The following is a 24,673-nucleotide window of genomic DNA, read 5'->3' on the forward strand; positions in this document are numbered from 1 at the left end:
ATAAAACCAGAGAGAAAGCATATCAGGGGAAAATGGTAATAATGCAAGATAGTCTGAAACTGTCATGGTTCCCTACTGCCTGAAGTGCTGATATCAGAGTAAAAATCAAACTATCTAATGTGGAAAGTGCTAGCTCATGAGGAACCGGTCAGATATTTATCAAACTTCGTGGAGGTGTTCATCACGCAGTGGGTATTACTTGACTAAATTTCAATGCGAATCTGTTGCTGTCTGCGTTTGTCAGTTCAGAGTCGCAGATAACATGCAGCTAAATAGCTATATAAATTTTGGTAGTTGATGGGCAAGCTAATACGTATCACAGTAGCTAACAACAAATTACACTCCTGGAAATTGAAATAAGAACACCGTGAATTCATTGTCCCAGGAAGGGGAAACTTTATTGACACATTCCTGGGGTCAGATACATCACATGATCACACTGACAGAACCACAGGCACATAGACACAGGCAACAGAGCATGCACAATGTCGGCACTAGTACAGTGTATATCCACCTTTCGCAGCAATGCAGGCTGCTATTCTCCCATGGAGACGATCGTAGAGATGCTGGATGTAGTCCTGTGGAACGGCTTGCCATGCCATTTCCACCTGGCGCCTCAGTTGGACCAGCGTTCGTGCTGGACGTGCAGACCGCGTGAGACGACGCTTCATCCAGTCCCAAACATGCTCAATGGGGGACAGATCCGGAGATCTTGCTGGCCAGGGTAGTTGACTTACACCTTCTAGAGCACGTTGGGTGGCACGGGATACATGCGGACGTGCATTGTCCTGTTGGAACAGCAAGTTTCCTTCCCGGTCTAGGAATGGTAGAACGATGGGTTCGATGACGGTTTGGATGTACCGTGCACTATTCAGTGTCCCCTCGACGATCACCAGTGGTGTACGGCCAGTGTAGGAGATCGCTCCCCACACCATGATGCCGGGTGTTGGCCCTGTGTGCCTCGGTCGTATGCAGTCCTGATTGTGGCGCTCACCTGCACGGCGCCAAACACGCATACGACCATCATTGGCACCAAGGCAGAAGCGACTCTCATCGCTGAAGACGACACGTCTCCATTCGTCCCGCCATTCACGCCTGTCGCGACACCACTGGAGGCGGGCTGCACGATGTTGGGGCGTGAGCGGAAGACGGCCTAACGGTGTGCGGGACCGTAGCCCAGCTTCATGGAGACGGTTGCGAATGGTCCTCGCCGATACCCCAGGAGCAACAGTGTCCCTAATTTGCTGGGAAGTGGCGGCGCGGTCTCCTACGGCACTGCGTAGGATCCTACGGTCTTGGCGTGCATCCGTGCGTCGCTGCGGTCCGGTCCCAGGTCGACGGGCACGTGCACCTTCCGCCGACCACTGGCGACAACATCGATGTACTGTGGAGACCTCACGCCCCACGTGTTGAGCAATTCGGCGGTACGTCCACCCGGCCTCCCGCATGCCCACTATACGCCCTTGCTCAAAGTCCGTCAACTGCACATACGGTTCACGTCCACGCTGTCGCGGCATGCTACCAGTGTTAAAGACTGCGATGGAGCTCCGTATGCCACGGCAAACTGGCTGACACTGACGGCGGCGGTGCACAAATGCTGCGCAGCTAGCGCCGTTCGACGGCCAACACCGCGGTTCCTGGTGTGTCCGCTGTGCCGTGCGTGTGATCATTGCTTATACAGCCCTCTCGCAGTGTCCGGAGCAAGTATGGTGGGTCTGACACACCGTTGTCAATGTGTTCTTTTTTCCATTTCCAGGAGTGTATTTTTGTTAATATCACTGTGTATCATGCAAAAGAAAATGGTCACACGTTTCTATCTACATATTCATGGTATGTAAGGTAAGCTTAAATGGTCTCTGTTTCTCAAGTATTATTGTACAACAGCACCAAGTGCACTCAGTAAAAGACAACGTTTGTAGACTACGTCGAGATTATCCATAGAACGTAGCCACAACTGTAATGATACAAGTCCTGAGCGCTGAAGCTCAAAATAAATCAAACTATGTTAAACCACAAAATAAATGAAATTTCCGAGCATGTATAACTCACGATAAACAGTACACGTTCTCACAACAGCACATGAGGAAGCTGATAAAGTTCGAGAAACCACGGAAGTTCGAGTTGCAACTGAACGCCTGAAAAATGTCTCAGGTGCCTAGAGCATCCACACATTAAACTCTAAATTAAAACGGGTACTCGAGGCCAAACAGGTGAGTAGACTGACATACCTCCTACCTCATTCATGGTCCCAAATTCGAGTATTCCACTCCAGTTTCTGATCGTCTTTATATAGCCGTAAATTGCACTCCCTCTCATGGTTGGTCATTAGGCTCAGACTATTCACCAGTACAGTTATTCTACAATCGTAAAAGTTAGGAGATACAGGTACAAATGCACAATTCTGTGGTGATTAAAATAGAGTATTGTCGGGGGTTGTACGGTTAATAGTTCACTCACAGTTTACAAAAAGGTTATCACGATGGTAGCACACGTTCATCAAGTGATTATCAGTGTTTAATACTTTAAAAGAAACGTGACATCTCATCTTTTTGTAAAATGAACCGTTCGTTCCGTGAGTGCAAATACTTTTATCGTAGATTCTATACTATTTGGATTAAGGGTGACTTTGGTAGCGTGTATAATCGCTGGCTGGAATTAACGTAATAAATTACGGAAAACTTACATTGTAAATACTGTGATTGATATGTTAGAAGGTCTAGTTACTAGTAACTATAGCAGTCTTCTATGTTAAATTAATTTATTTTTACACCGATTCTGCATGTACCCGACATATCTCAATGAGTTATTTAGTTGGTGAAAAAGATTCTTGTACCTTGTAATCTTACCCTTCCACACATCACAATTAAAATTCTCTGTCGCTGCACAAGTTCTGAAAGCTTAGAGAGGCGTAAGATATGCAAAAGAAAACCTTTTTACTTACCTTCATTTTCTGTTGCTGTTGGCCCCAGTCTTACGTCTAGGGGTACATTCTTGTGGCTGAAATTTTGACTTACTGGGTTGTAGATGACTAAATAACTGATAAAGTACTATTTGTTGTTATGATTTTATTTTATTTTATGCCATTCTTCTACATCGCACCGACTATACAATTTCCGATTCGGAACATAAATTCACATTGTTGCTGACAAGATTAGAAATTCGTCTGCATCCATCAGAGCCATGTCCAATGCTCCTACATTCTGCGGTACTCACAATATTCCAAAGAGTTTACAAAGCAAAAGAGTTCACAAACTTTCTTGACAAAAGAAGAATCATCACTAAGATATAACATTATTTTATAAGTGAATCGAGGAATAAATTTAATAATTAGCGTCAGATTGTGCAATTAATACTATGAATTTTAAGTATGCCAGATATTTCGTAGTTTCAACTATTTTTTGAAAGAAGAGTAGTTTTAACGGTTAGGACCCATACATATCGACTATTACAAATTAATTTATTTTTATTCATTTTAGCCTGAAATATAATACATCGTATACAAAATCATATGAAATTCATTTAGTTAAACAGCTTGGAATGTCCAGCTGTAGAAGAATCGATAGTATAAATGGTATCGGTTATTACTACAAAAAAAGGTAATGCTAGAGAAAAGTGTCCCATTACAACCTCCACATGTGTTTTGATGAGCTCCTTAAGCTGACATTTTGATTAATGTTGTACCATTTTTTCGTCAACTGTAATCAGTTTGAACGATTTCTGTGTTATATCTTTATTCGACTTCCTGTACCTTTGGTGATTTGTATGAGACCTATATAAATGTCCGCTTAATTGAGTAGCACGTCACGCTTTTTAGTATGAGATGTCATGTAACACTGTAAATTTTTTGGTGCCGTGAACGCGAACATACGTTGAAAATACATTAGCCCGTCTACTACCTTCCTTGGCGGTAGCTCCCCAAGGGTGTGACCCACGACTTCTGCGACTAAATCTGTTTGACAGACCCACAAGCGCTGACAGTTGCCCACCTGGAGTTTGGCAGAATACTGGATGTGTCATACTTAACGTGAGAACATTCCGTATGCAATATTACACCCTGTATGTTGCGCAGTATCGATTATCATTCTTTTTGCTGTTTCCTCTAGTGCAGATAAATTTCAACATACCAGTGGAAGATCTCATAAGAATATGACTGGGAATGAAGGGCTTCAAATGTGTCCTAATAGCACAAGATCAATGTGTTAAGAAAATATGGAAAGAAATTTGTAGAAAGTAACGCTGACTTCATAAAACTAGCTCGGAGTCTATCGATTATTTAAAGACAAGGCCTCATGCAAAAGGGAATAAGCAAACAGAAGTGTCCCAATAATCTGAAGTACTTCTTTCAAAATGCATAAGACTGAAACAACACACTTCTGATATTTGTGAAAACTGAAGTTCCCTTTCAGTGTATTTATTGCCAACTTTGATTTATAGCAGTGGGAGATGGACTTTAAATGACAAAAGATTAGAAAAACTATGGTGATCGAGTGAACAATACACAGTTGCATGGGAGAAGAGTGGATATTAGGAGGCAGAAATGGGGTTGTGGACCAGGTGACGCAAGCGGACATGGTATGAAGTAAAAATGAAAAAAAAAATTGGTATTTAGAGGAGAAACTCTTGTGGGGCGGCGGGTAATAATCTAATAATCTCCGTTATTCGTTATGAAAAAACTCTTAAATTGTCTGTGCGTGATTTTAACTTACTTTCGCCTTTAACAAGAGTCTTAAAACTATTTTTGCGGTCAGCCAGAAAGCGATGGAGAACATACTGACCTTAATTTCCAGTTTGGATGTCCACATTTTTCTTTGTGCTCACTGAAAGAAAATATTCTTACTTGCTGTTTACTCAGCAGGATCGGGAACCATGACTATAAATAAAAGTTTTGAGTTTGAACAGGCTGATATATTCTGTGAAATTTCACATGCACAAAATGTCTTAGTTGGTTGGTTGGTTTGGGGAAGGAGGCCAGACAGCGTGGTCATCGGTCTCATCGGATTAGGGAAGTATGGGGAAGGAAGTCGGCCGTGCCCTTTCAGAGGAACCATCCCGGCATTTGCCAGGAGTGATTTAGGGAAATCACGGAAAACCTAAATCAGGATGGCCGGAAGCGGGATTGAACCGTCGTCCTTCCGAATGCGAGTCCAGTGTCTAACCACTGCGCCACCTCGCTCGGTAAATGTCTTAGTGTTCTATCTTATGTACCTATCGGATACAGCACTGTTAACAGTTCAGAGGCGACCTCTACGGAAGGTTCCAAGTAAAATGGTCTGTCGCCCTGACTTATAATCAGCAAACGTTAACTTCTCGCCTTAAAAGTGGAAAATAATCTTGCTACTGGCCACGAGGGTTTGGCAACACTGTGGGAGGGAGGCACACAAACAGTTACGTCCGTGAAAGCTAAATGATCCAGGAGGGCGTACAGTCCTCACGAGCTCACCTTCTACTTTTATCGAAAACTCATTCAAGTCGGCCCAATCCTGACGTCTCCGGGGAACAATGCACTCAGGTGTTTGACTGACGTGAACAGACTGATATCTCTGTGCGAAGTGTCTCTTCCCATTGTCTCTTTGCTTGCAGTTTTATAGCGGCGCAGCGGACCGCCAAACGAAACATCTGCCATCAACGGCCCTAGGCACAGCAGGCAGTAATTAAATGGCCTCTTCATCGACCATTTATTAATTAATATCTCCATGGATTAACAAATAACAATACTCTTAACTTCTATACAAACAGAGTTAAGTTTGCATATGTTACTGACAAAGTTTTACCTGGACTGCATTGAAACTTTATCAGTTAGTATTTTTAGAATGGAACCGACAGTAGAACGTGACCTCTGAACTGCCTCTTTAGGATTACTTGTAATTATTATTACTTACGATACAGTCTTGAAACTTGGTACAGTTGTATTATTGCATGAATATGATCGAGTGCTACAAGTAGAACTTTCTGTTACAAGTACAAATGATACTTTATGTATCATGAATAACGACATTTTCATTCTGTCTGGTTTTTAGTAAATAACTTGAAAAGGAGTATGCTTATTGGTGTCACATATATAATGTTTTCACATGTAACTTAGATCACATACGAAATTTTGCCTTTCTGAGTCTAATATTTAGCGGCATCCATTTTTCTTAAAATGCCAATTTTGGCCGAAATATTGATCTGATCAAGTTGAGGCATGTAGCTTTTAGGTGATGACAACCATTTACATATTCTGAACAATTTTTAGCTTTGTAGTCTTATTATTCAGTGCTATTTATTTTTTTCCTTAAGATAATATATTTTGCCTAACATATTCATTTGATTATTCTGAGATCTTACAGTGTTAACATTAATATACTTAAGTCTACAATGGCGAAGTTTGGAAAAGTTATTTTAACTTTTAATTTCAGCCGGCCGCTGTGGACGAGCGGTTCTAGGCGCGTCGGTATGGAACCGCGCGACCGCTACGGCCGCAGGTTCGAATCCTGCCTCAGGCATGGATGTGTGTGATGTCCTTAGGTTAGTTAGGTTTAAGTAGTTCTAAGTTCTAGGGAACTGATGACCCCAGATGTTATGTTCCATGGTGCTCAGAGCCATTTGAACCATTTTTAAGTTCATTCTTAGATTAAAATTCAGTCGTTTGTATGTTAAGCACTGGCGCATTATGATCATGTGGTGCTGGTTGTAATCAACTAGGGTAAGCACCGGTACACTCACTCGCCTCTGCACCTCTTACAATGATACAGCGTCTGTTTAGCCTCACCCTCATAGGGAATAGCATAGGGAGGAAAGAGGTAGAGTTGACAGTATGGATAAATACTGACGCTGATCCGTTTGTCTAGGGGAAGGAGTGAATTGCAGTTTCGTTGGTAGAGTTTACAGAGTGTATATATGAGGTTAAGAAAAAAAGTATACCTGGGGTCCATTTTTCATTGTTAATAGAATAGTTTAAGTGCACTTTCTTTTTAACGGTATGTGAGCCACAGGGATTATGTAATGAAACTTTGTAATGCTCTTATGTCTGTGACTATATTGGTTCCAGATGTCAACAGTAATCTTGTACACGCAGGGACGGCACCTCCACTTTGGAGGGTTGTCTTCCACATGGAGCAGGGCGACAAGGGTTATATAAAGAACCTTACTAACGCTGTTTAATTTGTGTTTGTGTTGCTTTCAGATGGTAACCGGTAATACTGCACACACAGTAACAACGTGTCCCCCTTCAGTGTTGTGACTTGCGTGATACAGGGTAGGAGAGAGTGCATAATGAACATTTGTAATGATGAAGTGTTTTTGTTTGTGTTGGCTGCAGATGACAGGCAATGCACAGTGAACTTCCGCGCCTTGCTGCACAGAATTGTTGCATAATGAGCCTTTTTAATGGTGTTCTTGTGTTTGTTTTAGATCCAGATAGCATAGAGCGATGTTGCTCATGTAACGTCACCGACACCAGACTGGGATGCTGTGCCAAGCATGATCGGTTAGCGTACAAAAACAGCTATTGCTTTGCAGATGGCTGCAATGGCTCCAACTTAGAGTTTTAAAGAGAAAATGATGCTGATGACATTTAAAGTACGCCAGGACGTCACTTCTGTTATCTATCACGTCTTCTGTCAACACACGTATGCTTACTAAACTCAAATATATTGCAGCATGCCACACATATGTTTAAAACATTTAATATATACTAAATAAACTGCAGAATCAAATTTACCTGGATTTAATTTCATATATATTTACAGCCTTTATTTAATCATCATCCCTGTCCTCTGCAGATTCAGTATCAACTGTGGGACATTTCTGTGTCATAATTATAGGAGAGCAAAGGAGACCTGTTCAGGAAGGACACTCATTCTGTAAATTTTTACAAATAACTGGTAGAGCCAGAATATGACAAATCTCTTTTCAATACTGTTAATGCCAATAACAGAACGGGCATCTGAAGCTGTTTGTTACGTATTACATTCTGCAACAGTTTCAAAACTCTTAGTGTCAGACAGTAACTATGTACTAAAGAATAAATGAAATGTCTCTCTGGATCATTAATATTTGAGCTATTCAGGTCTACCTTATTGAATGAACAGTTTATTTCCATATATATATTCCACTGATTAAATACGTTTGCATAACTAAAGATGATTATTTTTAATCAAAACCTGGAATGTAGAAATACGAAACTGTCATCGAAACCAACTATAAATTTATTCGAAAAATGTGAATAAATGATTACTGTAGTCTCAGAGAGATAATGTCAATATATACTCAACGGAAAATTGCTTCAGTAATTTACTGAATTTTATCTCAGTGACAGTCTTCAATTGAGATCGATCTGAAGAATTATCGACTTTATTCGCCACATGTACAGAGGTAATGTATCTTTGATCATTTTTGAGTACATCTTGTTCACAAAACAATAAACAACCCAGATTCGCTTCCTTGCCAAATATACCTTTGTCTGATGCTTTGACAGTCACGTAGTAAGACAGTTATCGCAGTGAAACTGAGTGATCCACAGACCTTTAGCTAAATGTTGTCGATACTGCTAAACTGAGAAGAAAGGTAAGGACATTATTTCATATTAAATAAGAGCTTTAGACACGGCCAGGCCATCACATATTTTGTAGGGACGTTCCAAATTCTATTGACAAACTAACAAAGATTTATTAACTGACTTTTCCTTCTTTGCTTGGCAGACCATCAAAACGTATTAAAAAACAAAAAAGCTTCCTGATGTTCTGCAAAAATGTATGAACTGGCTTTCGGGTTCGTAGGCCATGTTTAGTATATTTATTTGGTCATGAGCTGACTTTTGGCTTCTTTGGGCATAATTTAATGTCGCAAGCACTGTAATAATGATGTGCAACTTTCGCAGACATCAACTGCACAGAAGATACAAAAAATGATGTACAATGCTTACATATGAACATATTGTTTCTTCGTCACATAGAGATAATAGCATTAACTAAAAAGGGGAGGGGAACAAAGTTTCTTGTGTGGAGATTCATTTAACAACTGATGAGAAACAAAATGATTTTACGGTTTGAATGTAGTATTTGTAATTAAAATATACCTTAACAAAGGGGAAAAAGGAAATTGAGTCTGATCCTTTAATACTAAGCTGTCAATTTGTGTCATGAGTTTGTTGATTTCCAGTGTTTCCAGTAGGACCACATTTCTGCTAGTCATATGTTAAACTTCACATTCTACAGCATACAAAAGGTTTTTTGTTAAAATAATGTACGGCAAGACTGGAATTTTCTTCCTTAATCTCCAGCTTCTCTCATGTTTAGATAACCTAACTTCCACAGCACTGTCTGACTGACCAATATATACTGTATCAAACTGCTTCTGTATGTTTTTATACAATTTATCTTTACAATTGAATCAAAATCTTTACTATTACATAACAACTGTTGGTTACGAACAGGTGTTGTCGATGGTTTATCTGTTGTTAACTGCCACAGTTTTTCTTTTTGACGCAATACATTTGATGGAGAGCTGCATTTACGCCTTTACAACATCTATTCACATGCAGGTTTAAGAGGAAAGCAATCTCTAACAATGTCACTCAGCTGTTTTGAACATAGGCGATTGCATTGTCAGAGTGAACCAATTCCTTCTTAGTTCTGTCTTTGAACATCTACCAAACGTTTTGATGGCAGATTTCGTTGAACAAATACAATTCACCATCAGATCAATAAACCATTATATATTAAACCAATAGCTGTTGTTGTTATTGTTGTTGTGGTCTTCAGTCCAGAGACTCGCTTCATGCAGCTCTCCATGCTACTCTATCTTATGGAAGCCTCTTCGTCTCCGAATAACTACTGCAACGTACACCATTCTGAATCTGCTTAGTGTATTCATCTCTTGGTCTCCCTCTAGGATTTTTACCCTCCACTCTTCCCTCCAATACTAAACTGGTGATCCCTTGATGCCTCAGACCGTGACCTACCAACCGATCACTCCTCCTAGTCAAATTGTCACAAATTCCTCTTCTCCCCAGTTCTGTTCAGTACCTTCTCATTAGTTATCTGATCTACCCATCTAATCTTCAGCATTCTTCTGTAGCACCACATTTCGAAAGCTTCTATTCTCTTCTTGTCTTTACTGCTTATTATCTTTGTTTTACTTCCATACATGGCTACACTCCATAGAAATATTTTCGTAAAAGACTTCCTGTCCCTTAAATCTATGCTTGATGTTAACAAATTTCTCTTCTTCAGAAACACTTTCCTTGCCATAGCCAGTATACATTTTATATCGTCTCTACTTCGACCATCATCAGCTACTTTTCTCCCCAAATAGAAAAACTCATTTTCTACTTTAATTGTCTCATTTCCTAATCTGATTCCCTCAGCATCACCCGACTTAATTCGACTACATTCCATTATCCTTGTTTTGCTTTTCTTTATGTTCATCTTATATCGTCCTTTCAAGACATTGTCCATTCCGTTCAACTGCTCTTCCAAGTCCTTTGCTGTCTCTGACAGAATTACAATATCAACAGCGAACCTTAAATTTTTTATTTGTTCTCCATGGATTTTAATACCTACTCCGAATTTTTATTTTGTTTCGTTTACTGCTTGCTGAATATACAGATTTAATAGCATTGGGGATAGGCTACAACCCTGTCTCACTCCCTTCCCAACCACTGCTTCCCTTTCCTGCCCCTTGACTCTTATAACTTCCATCTGGTTTCTGTACACATTGTAAATAGCCTTTCGCTCCCTCTATTTTATACCTACTCTCTTCAGAATCTGAAGGAGAGTCTTTCAGTCAACATGGTTGAAAGCTTTTTCTAAGTTTACACATGCTCGAAACGTAGGTTTGCCTTTCCTTAATCTACTCAGATAAGTCGTAGGGGCAGTATTGTCTCTCGTGTTCCAACATTACTACGGAATCCAAACTGATCTTCCCCGAGGTTTGTCTGTACCAATTTTTCCAATTGTTTGTAAAGAATTAGTGATAGTATTTTGCAATCATGACTTATTAAACTGATAGTTCGTTGATTTTCACACCTGTCAACATATGCTTTCTTTGGTATTGGAATTATTATATTCTTCTTGAAGTCTGAGGGTATTTTGCCTGTCTCACACATCTTGCTTACCAGAAGGAAGAGTTTTGTCATGGCCAACTCTCTCAAGGCTATATACAGGGTTATTACAAATGATTGAAGCGATTTCACAGCTCTACAACAACTTTATTATTTGAGATATTTTACAATGCTTTGCACACACATGCAAAAACTAAAAAAGTTTTTTTAGGCATTCACAAATGTTCGATATGTGCCCCTTTAGTGATTCGGCAGACATCAAGCCGATAATCAAGTTCCTCCCACACTCGGCGCAGCATGTCCCCATCAATGAGTTCGAAAGCATCGTTGATGCGAGCTCGCAGTTATGGCACGTTTCTTGGTAGAGGAGGTTTAAACACTGAATCTTTCACATAACCACGCAGAAAGAAATCGCATGGGGTTAAGTCGGGAGAGTGTGGAGGCCATGACATGAATTGTTGATCATGATCTCCACCACGACCGATCCATCGGTTTTCCAATCTCCTGTTTAAGAAATGCTTCTGATTTAGCCTTTTCCGTAAGATTTTCCAAACCGTCGGCTGTGGTACGTTTAGCTCCCTGCTTGCTTTATTCTTCGACTTCCGCGGCTACGCGTGGAATTTGCCTGCACGCGTTCAACCGTTTCTTCGCTCACTGCAGGCCGACCCGTTGATTTCCCCTTACAGAGGCATCCAGAAGCTTTAAACTGCGCATACCATCGCCGAATGGAGTTAGCAGTTGGTGGATCTTTGTTGAACTTCGTCCTGAAGTGTCGTTGCACTGTTATGACTGACTGATGTGAGTGCATTTCAAGCACGACATACGCTTTCTCGGCTCCTGTCGCCATTTTGTCTCACTGCGCTCTCGAGCGCTCTGGCGGCAGAAACCTGAAGTGCGGCTTCAGCCTAACAAAACTTTATGAGTTTTTCTGCGTATCTGTAGTGTGTCGTGACCATATGTCAATGAATGGAGCTACAGTGAATTTATGAAATCGCTTCAATCATTTGAAATAGCCCTGTACTTTTTAATGTGAATCTTGTGGCTCCTGCATTATACAGATTACTTAAATTATATAAAGATGGTATTCCATTATGCCCATTAGTGTAATTAATTTCTGAACCTTGTTGTTTACTAGGGAAAGGGTTACATAATATCACTTAATAGAAAACAAGTTTAATACCTAATTTTAGTAGCAAGAAATAGATGGCTGTTACTGATAAAAGTAAAGATGTGTAAATCCATTACAATTCTAAAGAAGTATCGTTTGATGTTACTAGCTAATTTTGAAATGTTCCTACTGATGAGTTTACAAACATATTAACAGATCTGTTACAGTTTTACAGAGATCAGTGTAATAGTCAGTCTGAGATCTGGGTGTGGGTTCACCTCTCAGTCCTATACCATCTGAATTTTTCATGGACAATTTGGAACAAACTTTCGTAGAAAAACAGCCACAGAACTGGGTTTTAATGTAATGAGTCGGATATGTGGACCAGAACCACTAGACAATGAAATACATTAAACTCATTTAAACAGAAAATTCAATTCAAAATGGCATTGGGAGATTCTACAATAAATTTATTTGACCTTAGTATAGATATTACCCTAAAGAGACACGTATTCAGCATTTAATAAAGAAGTCCACGCAAGCTCCCAGCACCCATACTGTCACAAATATGCAAGTTTCCATTTTATGGAGCATCACCTAATATCTGTTCTGTTATCCAAACAGGCTTCCAGATAGGACTGTAGACCGCCAAAATTTCACTTCCAGCAATGACAATAGGTCTACCCTGAGCGATAATATACTAAGCAAAAAAAAAGAAAAAAAAAGCCTAAAAATACACCACTTCTGTATTCTGACTAAAAGCAGTCCCTCAATAGCTGTAAAGCCTGGTGCATAATCCCATATACTGACAACGTTTCTGATGATCTCGAACAAAATTTAAAGTCTCGCAACTACAGACATGCATTTTCTAATACTTACGTTATATAAAAATTTTTATTCAATAGTAAAGACAAATTACAAACCTTGGCTCAGAGTTGTTTGTATAAAATCGTATGCAAGCAATGTGACTTCATGTATAATGGTCAGTCAGACAAAGCTGTGGCAATAATCAGGCTAAAGCTATTTTTTCCCCTTTTATTAGATTACGTTTTAGTTGCTGTTTTAGTTAACGCAACTACTCCTACGTCACAAAAAATATAGTTGTTTCCTACATATACACTGCATGTCACTTTCGTATCTTCATTACAAATAAAATACGATTATTATCTACGTTTGTGACATTCCGTTGTCACATGAACATGGCATAAGATGCCGATATCCAGTTTGCAACGAAATAAAAATAATTTTGCAGAACATTAGGAAGTGTTTTCCTATTTAATTTTTCAGAAATTCATCAGATTTGTTGGCTGCTTGGTTTAACAAACCCTTGAGCCTCCCTGTTTGTATGCCGAGTAATTTGTTTTGTGTATTACCTAAAATACTTTAAGGCTATATTACACTAAGTACACCACATACCCGCACAAATACGTGTACTACGAAATGTATAAGACGTTTTGTGATGAAACATTTCCATCGACATATTGTTCGCAAAACAGTCACACAGGTTGTTTTGCTTTTTGTGATAACAACACAAGAGCATTTCAGACTGCTCTAACTGATTTCGACTTTCTAGTGGTCACCTTCTGAGCAAGAGCACTTGCTGCAGGCGGCAGCCTTATGTTCCCGTAATGGAAATACTTCGTGATCATTTAGAAGTGAAGACAAAGAAACAGAACTGCCACTGCAACTGTTTACTGACTTGAATAATTCCTTACAGATCATTAACTACCTACAAAAGAGTGATTTGCAATGACTGATATTAGTAATTAGCACCAACTGTTTGTTGTGGTGAAGTTGCAGGTTAGCGTAGAGCAAAGTAAGGTACTTTTTATATGTTCTTATTTAAGCTAATATGCGTTTTGGCCTTTCACACATCTTGGAGTAGCGTCACGCGTCTCTGGGTCTTCAGTAGGTACATCGTTAAAACATCGAGAGCAAATTGCATGTTGCAACTAACTTTCTATTCTGCTTCTTAGTATTCCAATTTTAGCGTTTGTAGAATGGCACAAACACTTTCCTCTTCCGTACTGCACAAAAACAGCCCAGAAAGCGCCATGTCGCCGACACCACATGGCGGAATGGTGAGCTGGCAACATGGCGGGATACTAAGCTGGTTTTGTACAATATAGAAGTGGAAAAGTGTCACATCTATAAAGGCGAAAATTGGAATACCAACAAGCAGAGTAGAAAGGCAGCTGCAGCAACCATCGTTGTTTTAACGATATACCTATTGAAGATCCAGCTATACACTACGATAAATGAGGACTGGGTGAAAGCCTAAAATGCATATTAGCTTAAATAAAAATACAAAAAAAGTGGCTGGGTGCTCTTTTTCTTAAAACAATCCACAAGCCACAGAGCTTAACAACCAAGACAAAGAATAGGTTATTAATAAAATAAATAGTATAGTAATCATTGTAATATGGTACTTAAAATTACTAAACGGTATTAGCCAAGTACTGGGATGTGTTATTCAGTTATAAACATTCTGTGAACTTAGGAAATATAAATAACACAGTCAAATTAGACCATTGAACCCATTTTAAGAGTACCTCTTGTACCTGAAAATAGCCAGGAAATTGTAATACAAGACTACAATACTTCGAGTATGCGCAATATACATCTATGGTATTACATCTCTTTGGTATATATATAAAAGGACTTGTAAGCTATTACAGTGCACAATACTTCTACTTGACAGAAGACAGAAGAGAGGCTTACACGTGGAACTTATATATACTAATAACTGGACTTGTAACAAAATCAAAACATGAAAATCTGTGTATTAAAATTCTACTCAATCTACTGACTCCAGGTGCTAGGAATCAGACAGTCCGCAGCTCGTGGTCTTGCGGTAGCGTTCTCGCTTCCCGCGCACGGGGTCCTGGGTTCGATTCCCAGCGGGATCACGGATTTTCTCTGCCTCGTGATGACTGGGTGTTGTGTGTTCTTCATCATCATTTCATCATCATTAACATACGCAAGTCGCTGAAGTGGCGTCAACTAAAAAGGACTTGCAATACGGCGGCCGAACTTCCCCGCATGGGGCCTCCCGACAAACAATGCCGTACGATCATTATCATCAGTAATCAGACAAAAGAAAATTTTGTAAATCCGTATGTCATGAACATACACCAAAGGTCGCTGCTACTAAAGGCATTTACATATCCTTCTGTATGTAGCGATTTCTTAAGTGCAATAAAGGGATCACACTCTACCTGATTCTGTAACACTGCCTCCTCCACCATCTGCTGTTGGCACGACACATGATGGGAGATAACGTCTTCCAGGTATTCGCCAAAGCAAACCCTTCCGTTGGTTGCTGCAGGGCACAGCGTGGCTCATCACTGGTTTCCAGCCATCAGCATTCCAATGGCGACGATGTTTACACCACCTCAAGCGTCGTTTGCACTGACGACAGAAATGTGTAGCTCATGAGGAGCTGCTCGACCATTGCAACCCTAGATTATTGACTCCCTACGCACAGTTATTGAGCTAGATGGACTACTGGTAGCAGTTTGTAACTCAAAAGTGATTACTTCCGCTGAATTTGTTCAACTTTTTACGACCACCTTCCGTAATGCCTGGTCTTGATTTACGTGGTTTTTCCTTCGCTTGTCCATTTCACTATGACGTCAGCAATAGTCAGCTTGGACGGCTTTAGAATGGTTGATGTGTCCCTGGTGGGATCGTTGCTAAGGTGACATCCAATGACGGGTCCATGTTCGAAGCCACTGACGCTCCTGACCGAGCTGTTCTGCTGATACTACTTCTGTGATGACATGACGATACTCCCACACCTCCTTTTATATCGGCGGATCGGCTTTTCGTGACATCTAGGGTTCAATCTTGCGTTACATGAGGGTGTCTGGATGTTTCTGATCAGAGAGTTTGAAATATAGGTGGGTATTACAAATAGCCAGGCAGATAGACGGAAATGCCCAAAGGAAGTTTTTCGCTGGATATTACGAAATCAGAATGCACCGAGATGACATCATCATAGAAAGTGAGTAGGCGACATTAGGAAACATCAAGGAACAAATGGATGCACTTATTGACTGCAATGTAGTGAGTAGTCCACACAGTCCTTTACCCAACAATGGATGTCAAATGGCTGCTGCTCCAGCTGGTGATGATGTTCTCCTCTAATAAACTTCAGTCTACCGAAATGGTGGTTATTATGTAAACCGTAATATACAGTGGTCGTTAAATGAAAACACATAAAAAAAATTATTTACGTTATCTCTTGTTATGTAATAGCTTATTTACACTAACTGCTTATCGAAATTCAAGTTTTTCCAGTCACATGCAATTTTGTGACGTTCTGGTCTCGTTGCTAACGAGAAAATTAACAAAGTATATCTAAATCGAAAGAAAAATACATTAATTTCACTCTACCGATAAGGTTTTAATGAAATGTAACCACGTAAACATCACTTTATTACATCAGAATGAACTCTCCATTGGCATATGTTTCCGTTCTCTCTTCTCCTCAAAAGGTCTAATAAAGGTTTCTCACTCATGAATTGCCTCTTGTACGCCCTAGCGGTACAATAGTTTCTCACCATGTGGATATTCCAGCTGCTCTACTGTTGTGACTCTATCACTTTAATGATCTCGTGTGACTGCTCATGTTATTCCTGACCCATCATAGAGATTTTCGGGGAAATAATCACGGTAACTGTTCAAGAGGTCAAATTTGAGGATCATCAGACGAGAATACCGCACTGAACTTTTCTAACAGAATAAAAAGTGAATAACTTCTACTGTCCCGGAACTTGGTAACAACCTCCATGAATGATACCCAAAGATCCCTGTCATTCAGTCACTTTTCAGTTAAAATTGTAGTGTGTAATGTGATGGTCTGGGCTAATATATCAAGATATTCTAATTTAAATATCTCCGTAGCTGTCAGGTACGTCAAAAAGCTTGTTTCCTTCTTTTACATCCTTAACTCTGGCCAGGACATATTCGCCATTTTTGTGCCATGACCGGAGCGTTTTCACTCTGATTCTAATATGAACGAATATTTCTTACATAAATGGGTACGACTCTATTTAGTGAAACTATTTGTAAGTATTGTTTTTTCATAAACTTCTTGTAATGTGGGTAAAAAGCTTTAACAAATTCTTGAAATGTTGACATTTTCCGCTTTTGCCTCTGTTTCTCATTGTTTTGTCTTAGTATGTTGATATATAAACTAGAATAGCCCCTGATTTGTATGAAGCTAAGGTACGAATTAGATTCCACAAGGACAACAAGATAACAAAGACAGTCAGCACTCCACCTACAAAACGGAAATCAAATCTGATGACTGTGAAAGTTTTTGCATCTGATTAAGAGGGCAAACAGATACAGGCCAGATTCTAATTTAGTGCACATCTTCCCAAATTACAGCCATAAGGCCAGTAGCACTGAGATTCTTTGAAGGGCCTACATATGTGAATAAGCGTAAATTAATGAATGCTCTGGAGATGCTCTGACATATATAGCGCCTTCAGTGACAACTTAAACCTATACTGAGTGATAAATAGGCCTCAGAAGCAAGGGGTTTCTAGACTGTTTTAGCCTTTTACTGTATTGCGGTGTAAGTACCCACGTTTAACTATTAAAATCTCCGCTGTGATGTATACGGTCCACTCAGTATTATACTAAATAAATTAGTGTACCAAGATCTATTACATACTGATCAGTTACTCTTTGTTGTGCATACATATTACATAGTTGTCTTTGCCCAACGTTGAATGACTTGAGCCAGCATGTATGTAACAGAAACTTACATATCATGTTACGCGTTTTGGTAATTTCCATGAATGTTTGCCTATTGAAGCCGCAGGCTCCAAACGATAGATATTGAACGTGAGATTTTAAATCGATCACGCGACTGTGGTGGCTGGCGTTATGATAAATTATTTGTGAGTTGCTAGGGAAACCCGAACGTTTTACGTCAGTGGTGAGTGGGATGACTGGTATTGTAGACGTTTCTTCGGTCGATTGCCTCATGTGTAAGAATCTAATTCCATGCATATGCAATGTAGAAAATTGATTGAATTTTTGTCAGAAATATGGACTAATACCGAATCACCAAAAGGAGGGACTGTGCAAACAGCGGTTGCGCGATGTCTATAAAAGTTCGTAAGACGAGTTCTGATAGTGAAATGCCTTTAAAGTTTCGTTGTGGAAACTGTAGTAAACGAACGACCATCAGGAATAATATATGGTTTGACTGTTCCAAATTATCGATCCAGACCAGCATAATTCATGTATCTTGCTGGATTAGGGACTACAGCCTGCAAGCAACAGCATCGGAAACTGACTTATCTACCAATACCGTATACCGTGTGAGACTGTTTCGGGTTTTGCAGAGAAGTTTATTATTTCCCAGTGACGAACGACAGTGCACCGATCGGTGGACCAAACAAAGTTGTTGAAATGGAAGAATCACACATAGCAAGAAGGAAAAACCAGAGAGGACGACCTTTAAAGAATGAAATGAAACATATTTGGGTATTTGGTGGTATAGAACGAGAGTTCCGGAAGTGCTTTGTGGTAAGAATGTTCTCCAGAGACAAGGTCAATTTCGTCGGTGTGATAAAGCGCTTTATACTGCCCGGTAGCAAAGTGATTACAGTCCTACAAGACACTGAAAGCAGAAGGATTCAGTCACGACTTCGTCAATCTCTCTGTAAGGTTCATGTCTTCCGGTGACCCCAGTGCGGCGCAGAACATCGAGCGGTTGTGGAAATCAGTGAAATCTTCCATTAAAAGAGAAGGGCGTCCAGAAGAAATGGACCAACTCTACTTGTTTCAGTAACTGTACTTCCATAATTTGCGGTTGCAAGGAAAAGTTGACGCATGTGACACTCTACCCATTTTTCTGCGTGACATACACAGAGTGTACCCAGGTTACAGCAAAAAGGGAATGCTTCCGTAGCATGCACATCAAACAGACTTTCTCATAATGACAATGTCGACGACAAGTGAGGTAAATCGTTTCCATTGTAATTACAAGTATTTTAGTAACGCTCTTCTTTTGTCGTTGCTGTAATGACCACTATAAACAAGCTCAGTACGCCCGCCACCATAGTCGTGTGATCTATTTAGAATCGCACTCTCGATATCTATCCTTTGGACCCCGCAGCTTCGATAAGCAAACGTTCTTGGAAATTACGCTCGCTTTATTGGTCATAGCTGTCCACTATATTGCTACGCAAGGAGACAGAGCCATACAGAGGCATCGTTATCTCTAATCTGTTTCTGCGCTGTACTAGGACATCGATTCTTGTAAGTATGTGATTGTTAACAGACTGGAAACCTGTTGTATTTACAGTTGTTTTCCTATTTCATTTTTCTTAGTACATTATATTATAGTTTTATAGATGCTTGATAATGGCAAATAAACAGAAATTAAAATGAAAAGCATAAGAAAAGCAGTTACAATGAAAACCAGAAAATGATGTTATTTGACGAAATGTTATTTTCGTCATTTGTTCATAGAAACAAATGCTTTATTCTGTTTTGTTACTTCAGACCTGAAAAATCAAATGTAATAAAGTTATTACCTTCAAACGAGAAATTCTAATGCAAGGCACCATCATGGCAATGTGTTTGGTTAAAACAAATTTAAAAATACATAAATTTGTAACATCTGAAACTGGTGAAGTAATATTAATTAAATGGATAATTATTTGTTAGTTAATTAATTTATATGAAGATACTGTAATGTTCATGAATCAATATTGTAGTTAAACATCCAGTTGTTCCAATTTTTGTTTTAGTTCCATCATTGTCAATAGTGAACACTTAAGGTCATAGTGAGTGGCTGTTAGAAAAACATGGGCAGACGTACAGCAATGTGTATCGGACTTCCTTGTAAAAATCTAAGTAACGACAGGTTCTAGCAATGATCTTGCGATATGCAATTTAAGCTGCTACAATGCCATCACCATACTAAGACATCCGACTTGATTCACGCTGTTTAACAACATTTGCCTAAAAAATAATTATAAAACAAGTTAGGACAGGGAAATGAATAAAGTAATAAATAATTAGTAGTTGCATCTCAATAAGATTATATTATCATAAAACATACAACAAAGAATTAAACCACCTTGTGCCTAACGTGCAGTTAGGAGGAGGGCCAGGAACGAAAAGCCAGCAGCAGATGCTGCAACTCCAACGTTTGTTTTTTAGACAAAATACGAATGAAAAGATAACATAGAGTACTGTTACACTACATGTATGTACAATTACGTTATCTCTGAGTTTGTAAAACTGACAGTAGTAGTCTGTAACGTTTTCTTACACATTCCCTTAAAAATAATACAGGACCTGTATTTATTCATTTCGAGACGACTGGAATTTGTTTTGAATGTCAACGGTTTTCCTACACCGTTTCAGGCATGGTAACATCTTGCATTTTTGGTGTTTCATTTTTTGTCCACCCCTGTATAATGTTCATTAAACCGATGCAAGTTCGGATTATGAACTACTTATCTATTGACGCATTTAGACGATATAGAAGTTAGAACTGCATTATAATTCTTCGGGTGTCGGGTCCAATAAACACACTATATTTCAAGTTCTCTTCCAACAGAAGGGAAAAAATTTCTCAGAGGTACTCGAAATATTTGGCATCTTTGGGTAAATTCTCTAAAAAACTATCTTAGTAACATCAGCTAAATGTTGGAGATGGTAATCGAAACTTTCTTGGTTGCACTAGGTACTTACACAAGAAGTTCTCTTCCATACACTTTAAAGATTTCCATGCAGGCGATTTTACAAAGACCAATGTTTATGTGCTCTAGCATCTCACTCACGATTTTATTAACTGAAATAACATTGCTAACATGTACAGAGTGACCATAAAATCTTTGCCCAATTAAAAAAAATTGTTTGTAATGAACTATGCTACATACAGCAATGAGGTTCGTCGCAAGTGGTAACTTAACTCATAACCATCTTTTTAGGCAACTATCTACAGCATGAACATATTTTAAGAATGGATGTTAACTTTGTTGTATTGAATTTTACATATTTATTCTTACCAGTTTATGTTTCCAACTATCATCCATGGACTATACCAAAAAGACAGAAAGGAGCAATACATGCTACTGACGAAAAATACAGAATCCATAGTCACTCAGTTGTGAAACATCATACATAAAGATAATCCCTACAAGCTACTTTCAAAGCAAAAAACAATACAACTTTTAAATTTCAAGTCTCATGCTACAGACGACTGTCATACTGCAGGGCATGTTATGACACACGTCAGCAGCTACCAGCGAAATATTGTGACTCATTCAACTGATATACAGAGACTGAGAATAAAAGATACTTGTAGAACCACAGCACAGAACGTACCATTCAAAGATATTACAGAACTAGAAACAATCAGGATTTTCAAACAACCATTATGAAAATATCCAATGTATAAATAACGTTTTTTATAATACAAAATATTCACAAATTCACATCTTTATATTACCGGGATATCAAAACAATATCAATAACATGAGCTTAATATATGCTCCCAAGCGCAGAATTACCCACATACATGTGATAAACTTCACTGTACTGAGTTCAACACTGAAGTAAAAATCTGAAGATTGCAATGTTATGCAAAAAAGTTCACAAGTTTGGTATGATACCAAAATTTTTTTTCCTGTATATGGTGCAATGTCTAAAATTAATGAACAAAGAAATCTTCCAAAGTCATATGAATAAAATTATTGGTGATAAATTAAAATTACAAAAAATCACATATCACATAAAATCCATTCATGTGTATGTTGAAGGAGGATTACAACATAAATAAAGTGGCATAGAAACAAGAAGTGTTGTTCAGTACATGACAGACTAAAATGGAATGCCTGGGTAAATCATCAGTACAAAAAACTTTAAAAAAAGTTTTGGAATAATGAACGATATTCATATATAAATATACCAGCAACTTCATAATTACACCAGTTCTCTAGCATTATAACATCTAAACCTCATATTCTCATAAGAGGATAGGTCGCATGAAGTGAATACCCAGGTGGGAAATGTGTAACAATGTGAGGTACCTAGACATTGATGAATTCTTCTCAGCTGATAATGCGAGAAGAATTCATCAGTTGAATACGCTGAGAAAGACTAAAATCGCATGTACCTAGACATATTTCTGGAAGTGACTATCATATAGAATAATCCATTCATAAGTCAAATAAGTGCAGAACACCAGCGAAAACAGTAATATTCTTTCTTACTAGGAATTGACAACAGAGAAAAATAATACAGCTGATAAACTTCTAATAGAATCAGGCTAAAGTATAAGAACTGTTCCTATGGTGTGACATAGTTCTTATTCCTAATTAACATAGATGCTTCATGTTGTTGTTGTTGTGGTCTTCAGTCCTGAGACTGGTTTGATGCAGCTCTCCATGCTACTCTATCCTGTGCAAGCTTTTTCATCTCCCAGTACCTACTGCAACCTACATCCTTCTGAATCTGCTTAGTGTATTCATCTCTTGGTCTCCCTCTACGATTTTTACCCTCCACGCTGCCCTCCAATACTAAATTGGTGATCCCTTGATGCCTCAGGACATGTCCTACCAACCGATCCCTTCTTCTGGTCAAGTTGTGCCACAAACTTCTCTTCTCCCCAATCCTATTCAATACTTCCTCATTAGTTATGTGATCTACCCATCTAATCTTTAGCATTCTTCTGTAGCACCACATTTCGAAAGCTTCTATTCTCTTCTTATCCAAACTATTTATCGTTCATGTTTCACTTCCATACATGGCTACACTCCATACGAATACTTTCAGAAATGACTTCCTGACACTTAAATCAATACTGGATGTTAACAAATTTCTCTTCTTCAGAAACGCTTTCCTTGCCATTGCCAGCCTACACTTTATATCCTCTCTACTTCGACCATCATCAGTTATTTTGCTCCCCAAATAGCAAAACTCCTTTACTACTTTAAGTGCCTCATTTCCTAATCTAATTCCCTCAGCATCACCCGACTTAATTAGACTACATTCCATTATCCTTGTTTTGCTTTTGTTGATGTTCATCTTATATCCTCCTTTCAAGACACTGTCCATTCCATTCAACTGCTCTTCCAAGTCCTTTGCTGTCTCTGACAGAATTACAATATCATCAGCGAACCTCAAAGTTTTTATTTCTTCTCCATGAATTTTAATACCTACTCCGAATTTTTCTTTTGTTTCCTTTACTGCTTGCTCAATATACAGATTGAACAACATCGGGGAGAGGCTACAACCCTGTCTTACTCCCTTCCCAACCACTGCTTCCCTTTCATGCCCCTCGACTCTTACAACCGCCATCTGGTTTCTGTACAAATTGTAAATAGCCCTTCGCTCCCTGTATTTTACCCCTGCAACCCTTAGAATTTGAAAGAGAGTATTCCAGTCAACATTGTCAAAAGCTTTCTCTAAGTCTACAAATGCTAGAAACGTAGGTTTGCCTTTCCTTAATCTTTCTTCTAAGGTAAGTCGTAAGGTCAGTATTGCCTCATAGCTTATGCATACAGCATCATCTGGACTGCCTATGTCGTGTAAGGCCATACTTTATTTTTTATTTTTATTTTGATACTGATGTTTCCCCAGTGTTTGACCACATGTGGCTACAAATACTGTAGCAAGTAGATTTCTAATTCTGGTTTTCACTAATTTTTCTACTTTTCATAACAGTAAATGTCTTGTTAATACTGTTCAGTTACTGTACTGGCTCGTCAAATATTGATGTCTTCACTGAATCTATGATTTGTTTATTTTACATCTGCAATGTATATGAGATGACAGTTACAGATCCATGTGGCTCATGTTACGTAATTACAGATCCAATTCAGTTATGGTTTGTCTCACAGTAACACTTCCCTTCTTTGGTGTAAGAGAATTTACCGTACTACAGAATTGTTATAATGTTATAATGTATGGTATTCACTTTCTTATATAAAGTATGTCCCAGTAAAGAAATGATTTACTATTTTCCTTGGTGTTATGCAGTGCCTTGGGAATGGATTATCTCCTATATGATAATCACTCCCAGAAATATGTCTAGGTACCTGATATTGTTGCACATTTTTCCCCTGGAAATTCGTATCGTGCTACCTACTCTCTTATGAGAATATGGGTTTAAGATGTTATATTGTCAGGGGACTGGTCTACTTACAAAGTTGCTGGTATATTTATGTATGAATGTCTTTCATTATTCCAAAACTTTTTTGAAAGATTTTTGCACTGGTGATTTACCCAGGAATTCCATCTTTGTCTGCGTGTGCTGTCAGGGGACTGGTCTACTTACAAAGTTGCTGGTATATTTATGTATGAATGACTTTCATTAGTCCAAAAATTTGTGGAAAGATTTTTGTACTGGTGACTTACCCAGGAATTCCATCTTCGTCTGTCGTGTACTCAACTACACTTCTTATTTCTGTGTAATTTCGTTTACGTTGTAATGCTTCTCCAACATATACGTGTATGGATTTTATGTGATATGTAATTTT

The 24,673-nt window shown here is 38.9% G+C and overlaps 1 protein-coding gene across 1 annotated transcript in view; it reads left to right on the plus strand.

Moving 5' to 3' along the window:
- The window catches only part of LOC124596134, a 30,542-nt gene extending 22,841 nt beyond the window's left edge, over nt 1–7,701 (plus strand). The window contains exon 3 of the mRNA XM_047135154.1: nt 7,393–7,701. Within this exon, the coding sequence (XP_046991110.1) occupies nt 7,393–7,532 (140 nt within the window). The 3' untranslated portion in view covers nt 7,533–7,701. The remainder of the gene's footprint in view (nt 1–7,392) is intronic.
- The last annotated feature ends 16,972 nt before the right edge of the window (nt 7,702–24,673 follow it).

This window comes from Schistocerca americana, chromosome 2 (genome assembly GCF_021461395.2).
Source record: "Schistocerca americana isolate TAMUIC-IGC-003095 chromosome 2, iqSchAmer2.1, whole genome shotgun sequence".
NCBI classification, from domain to species: Eukaryota; Metazoa; Arthropoda; class Insecta; order Orthoptera; family Acrididae; genus Schistocerca; species Schistocerca americana.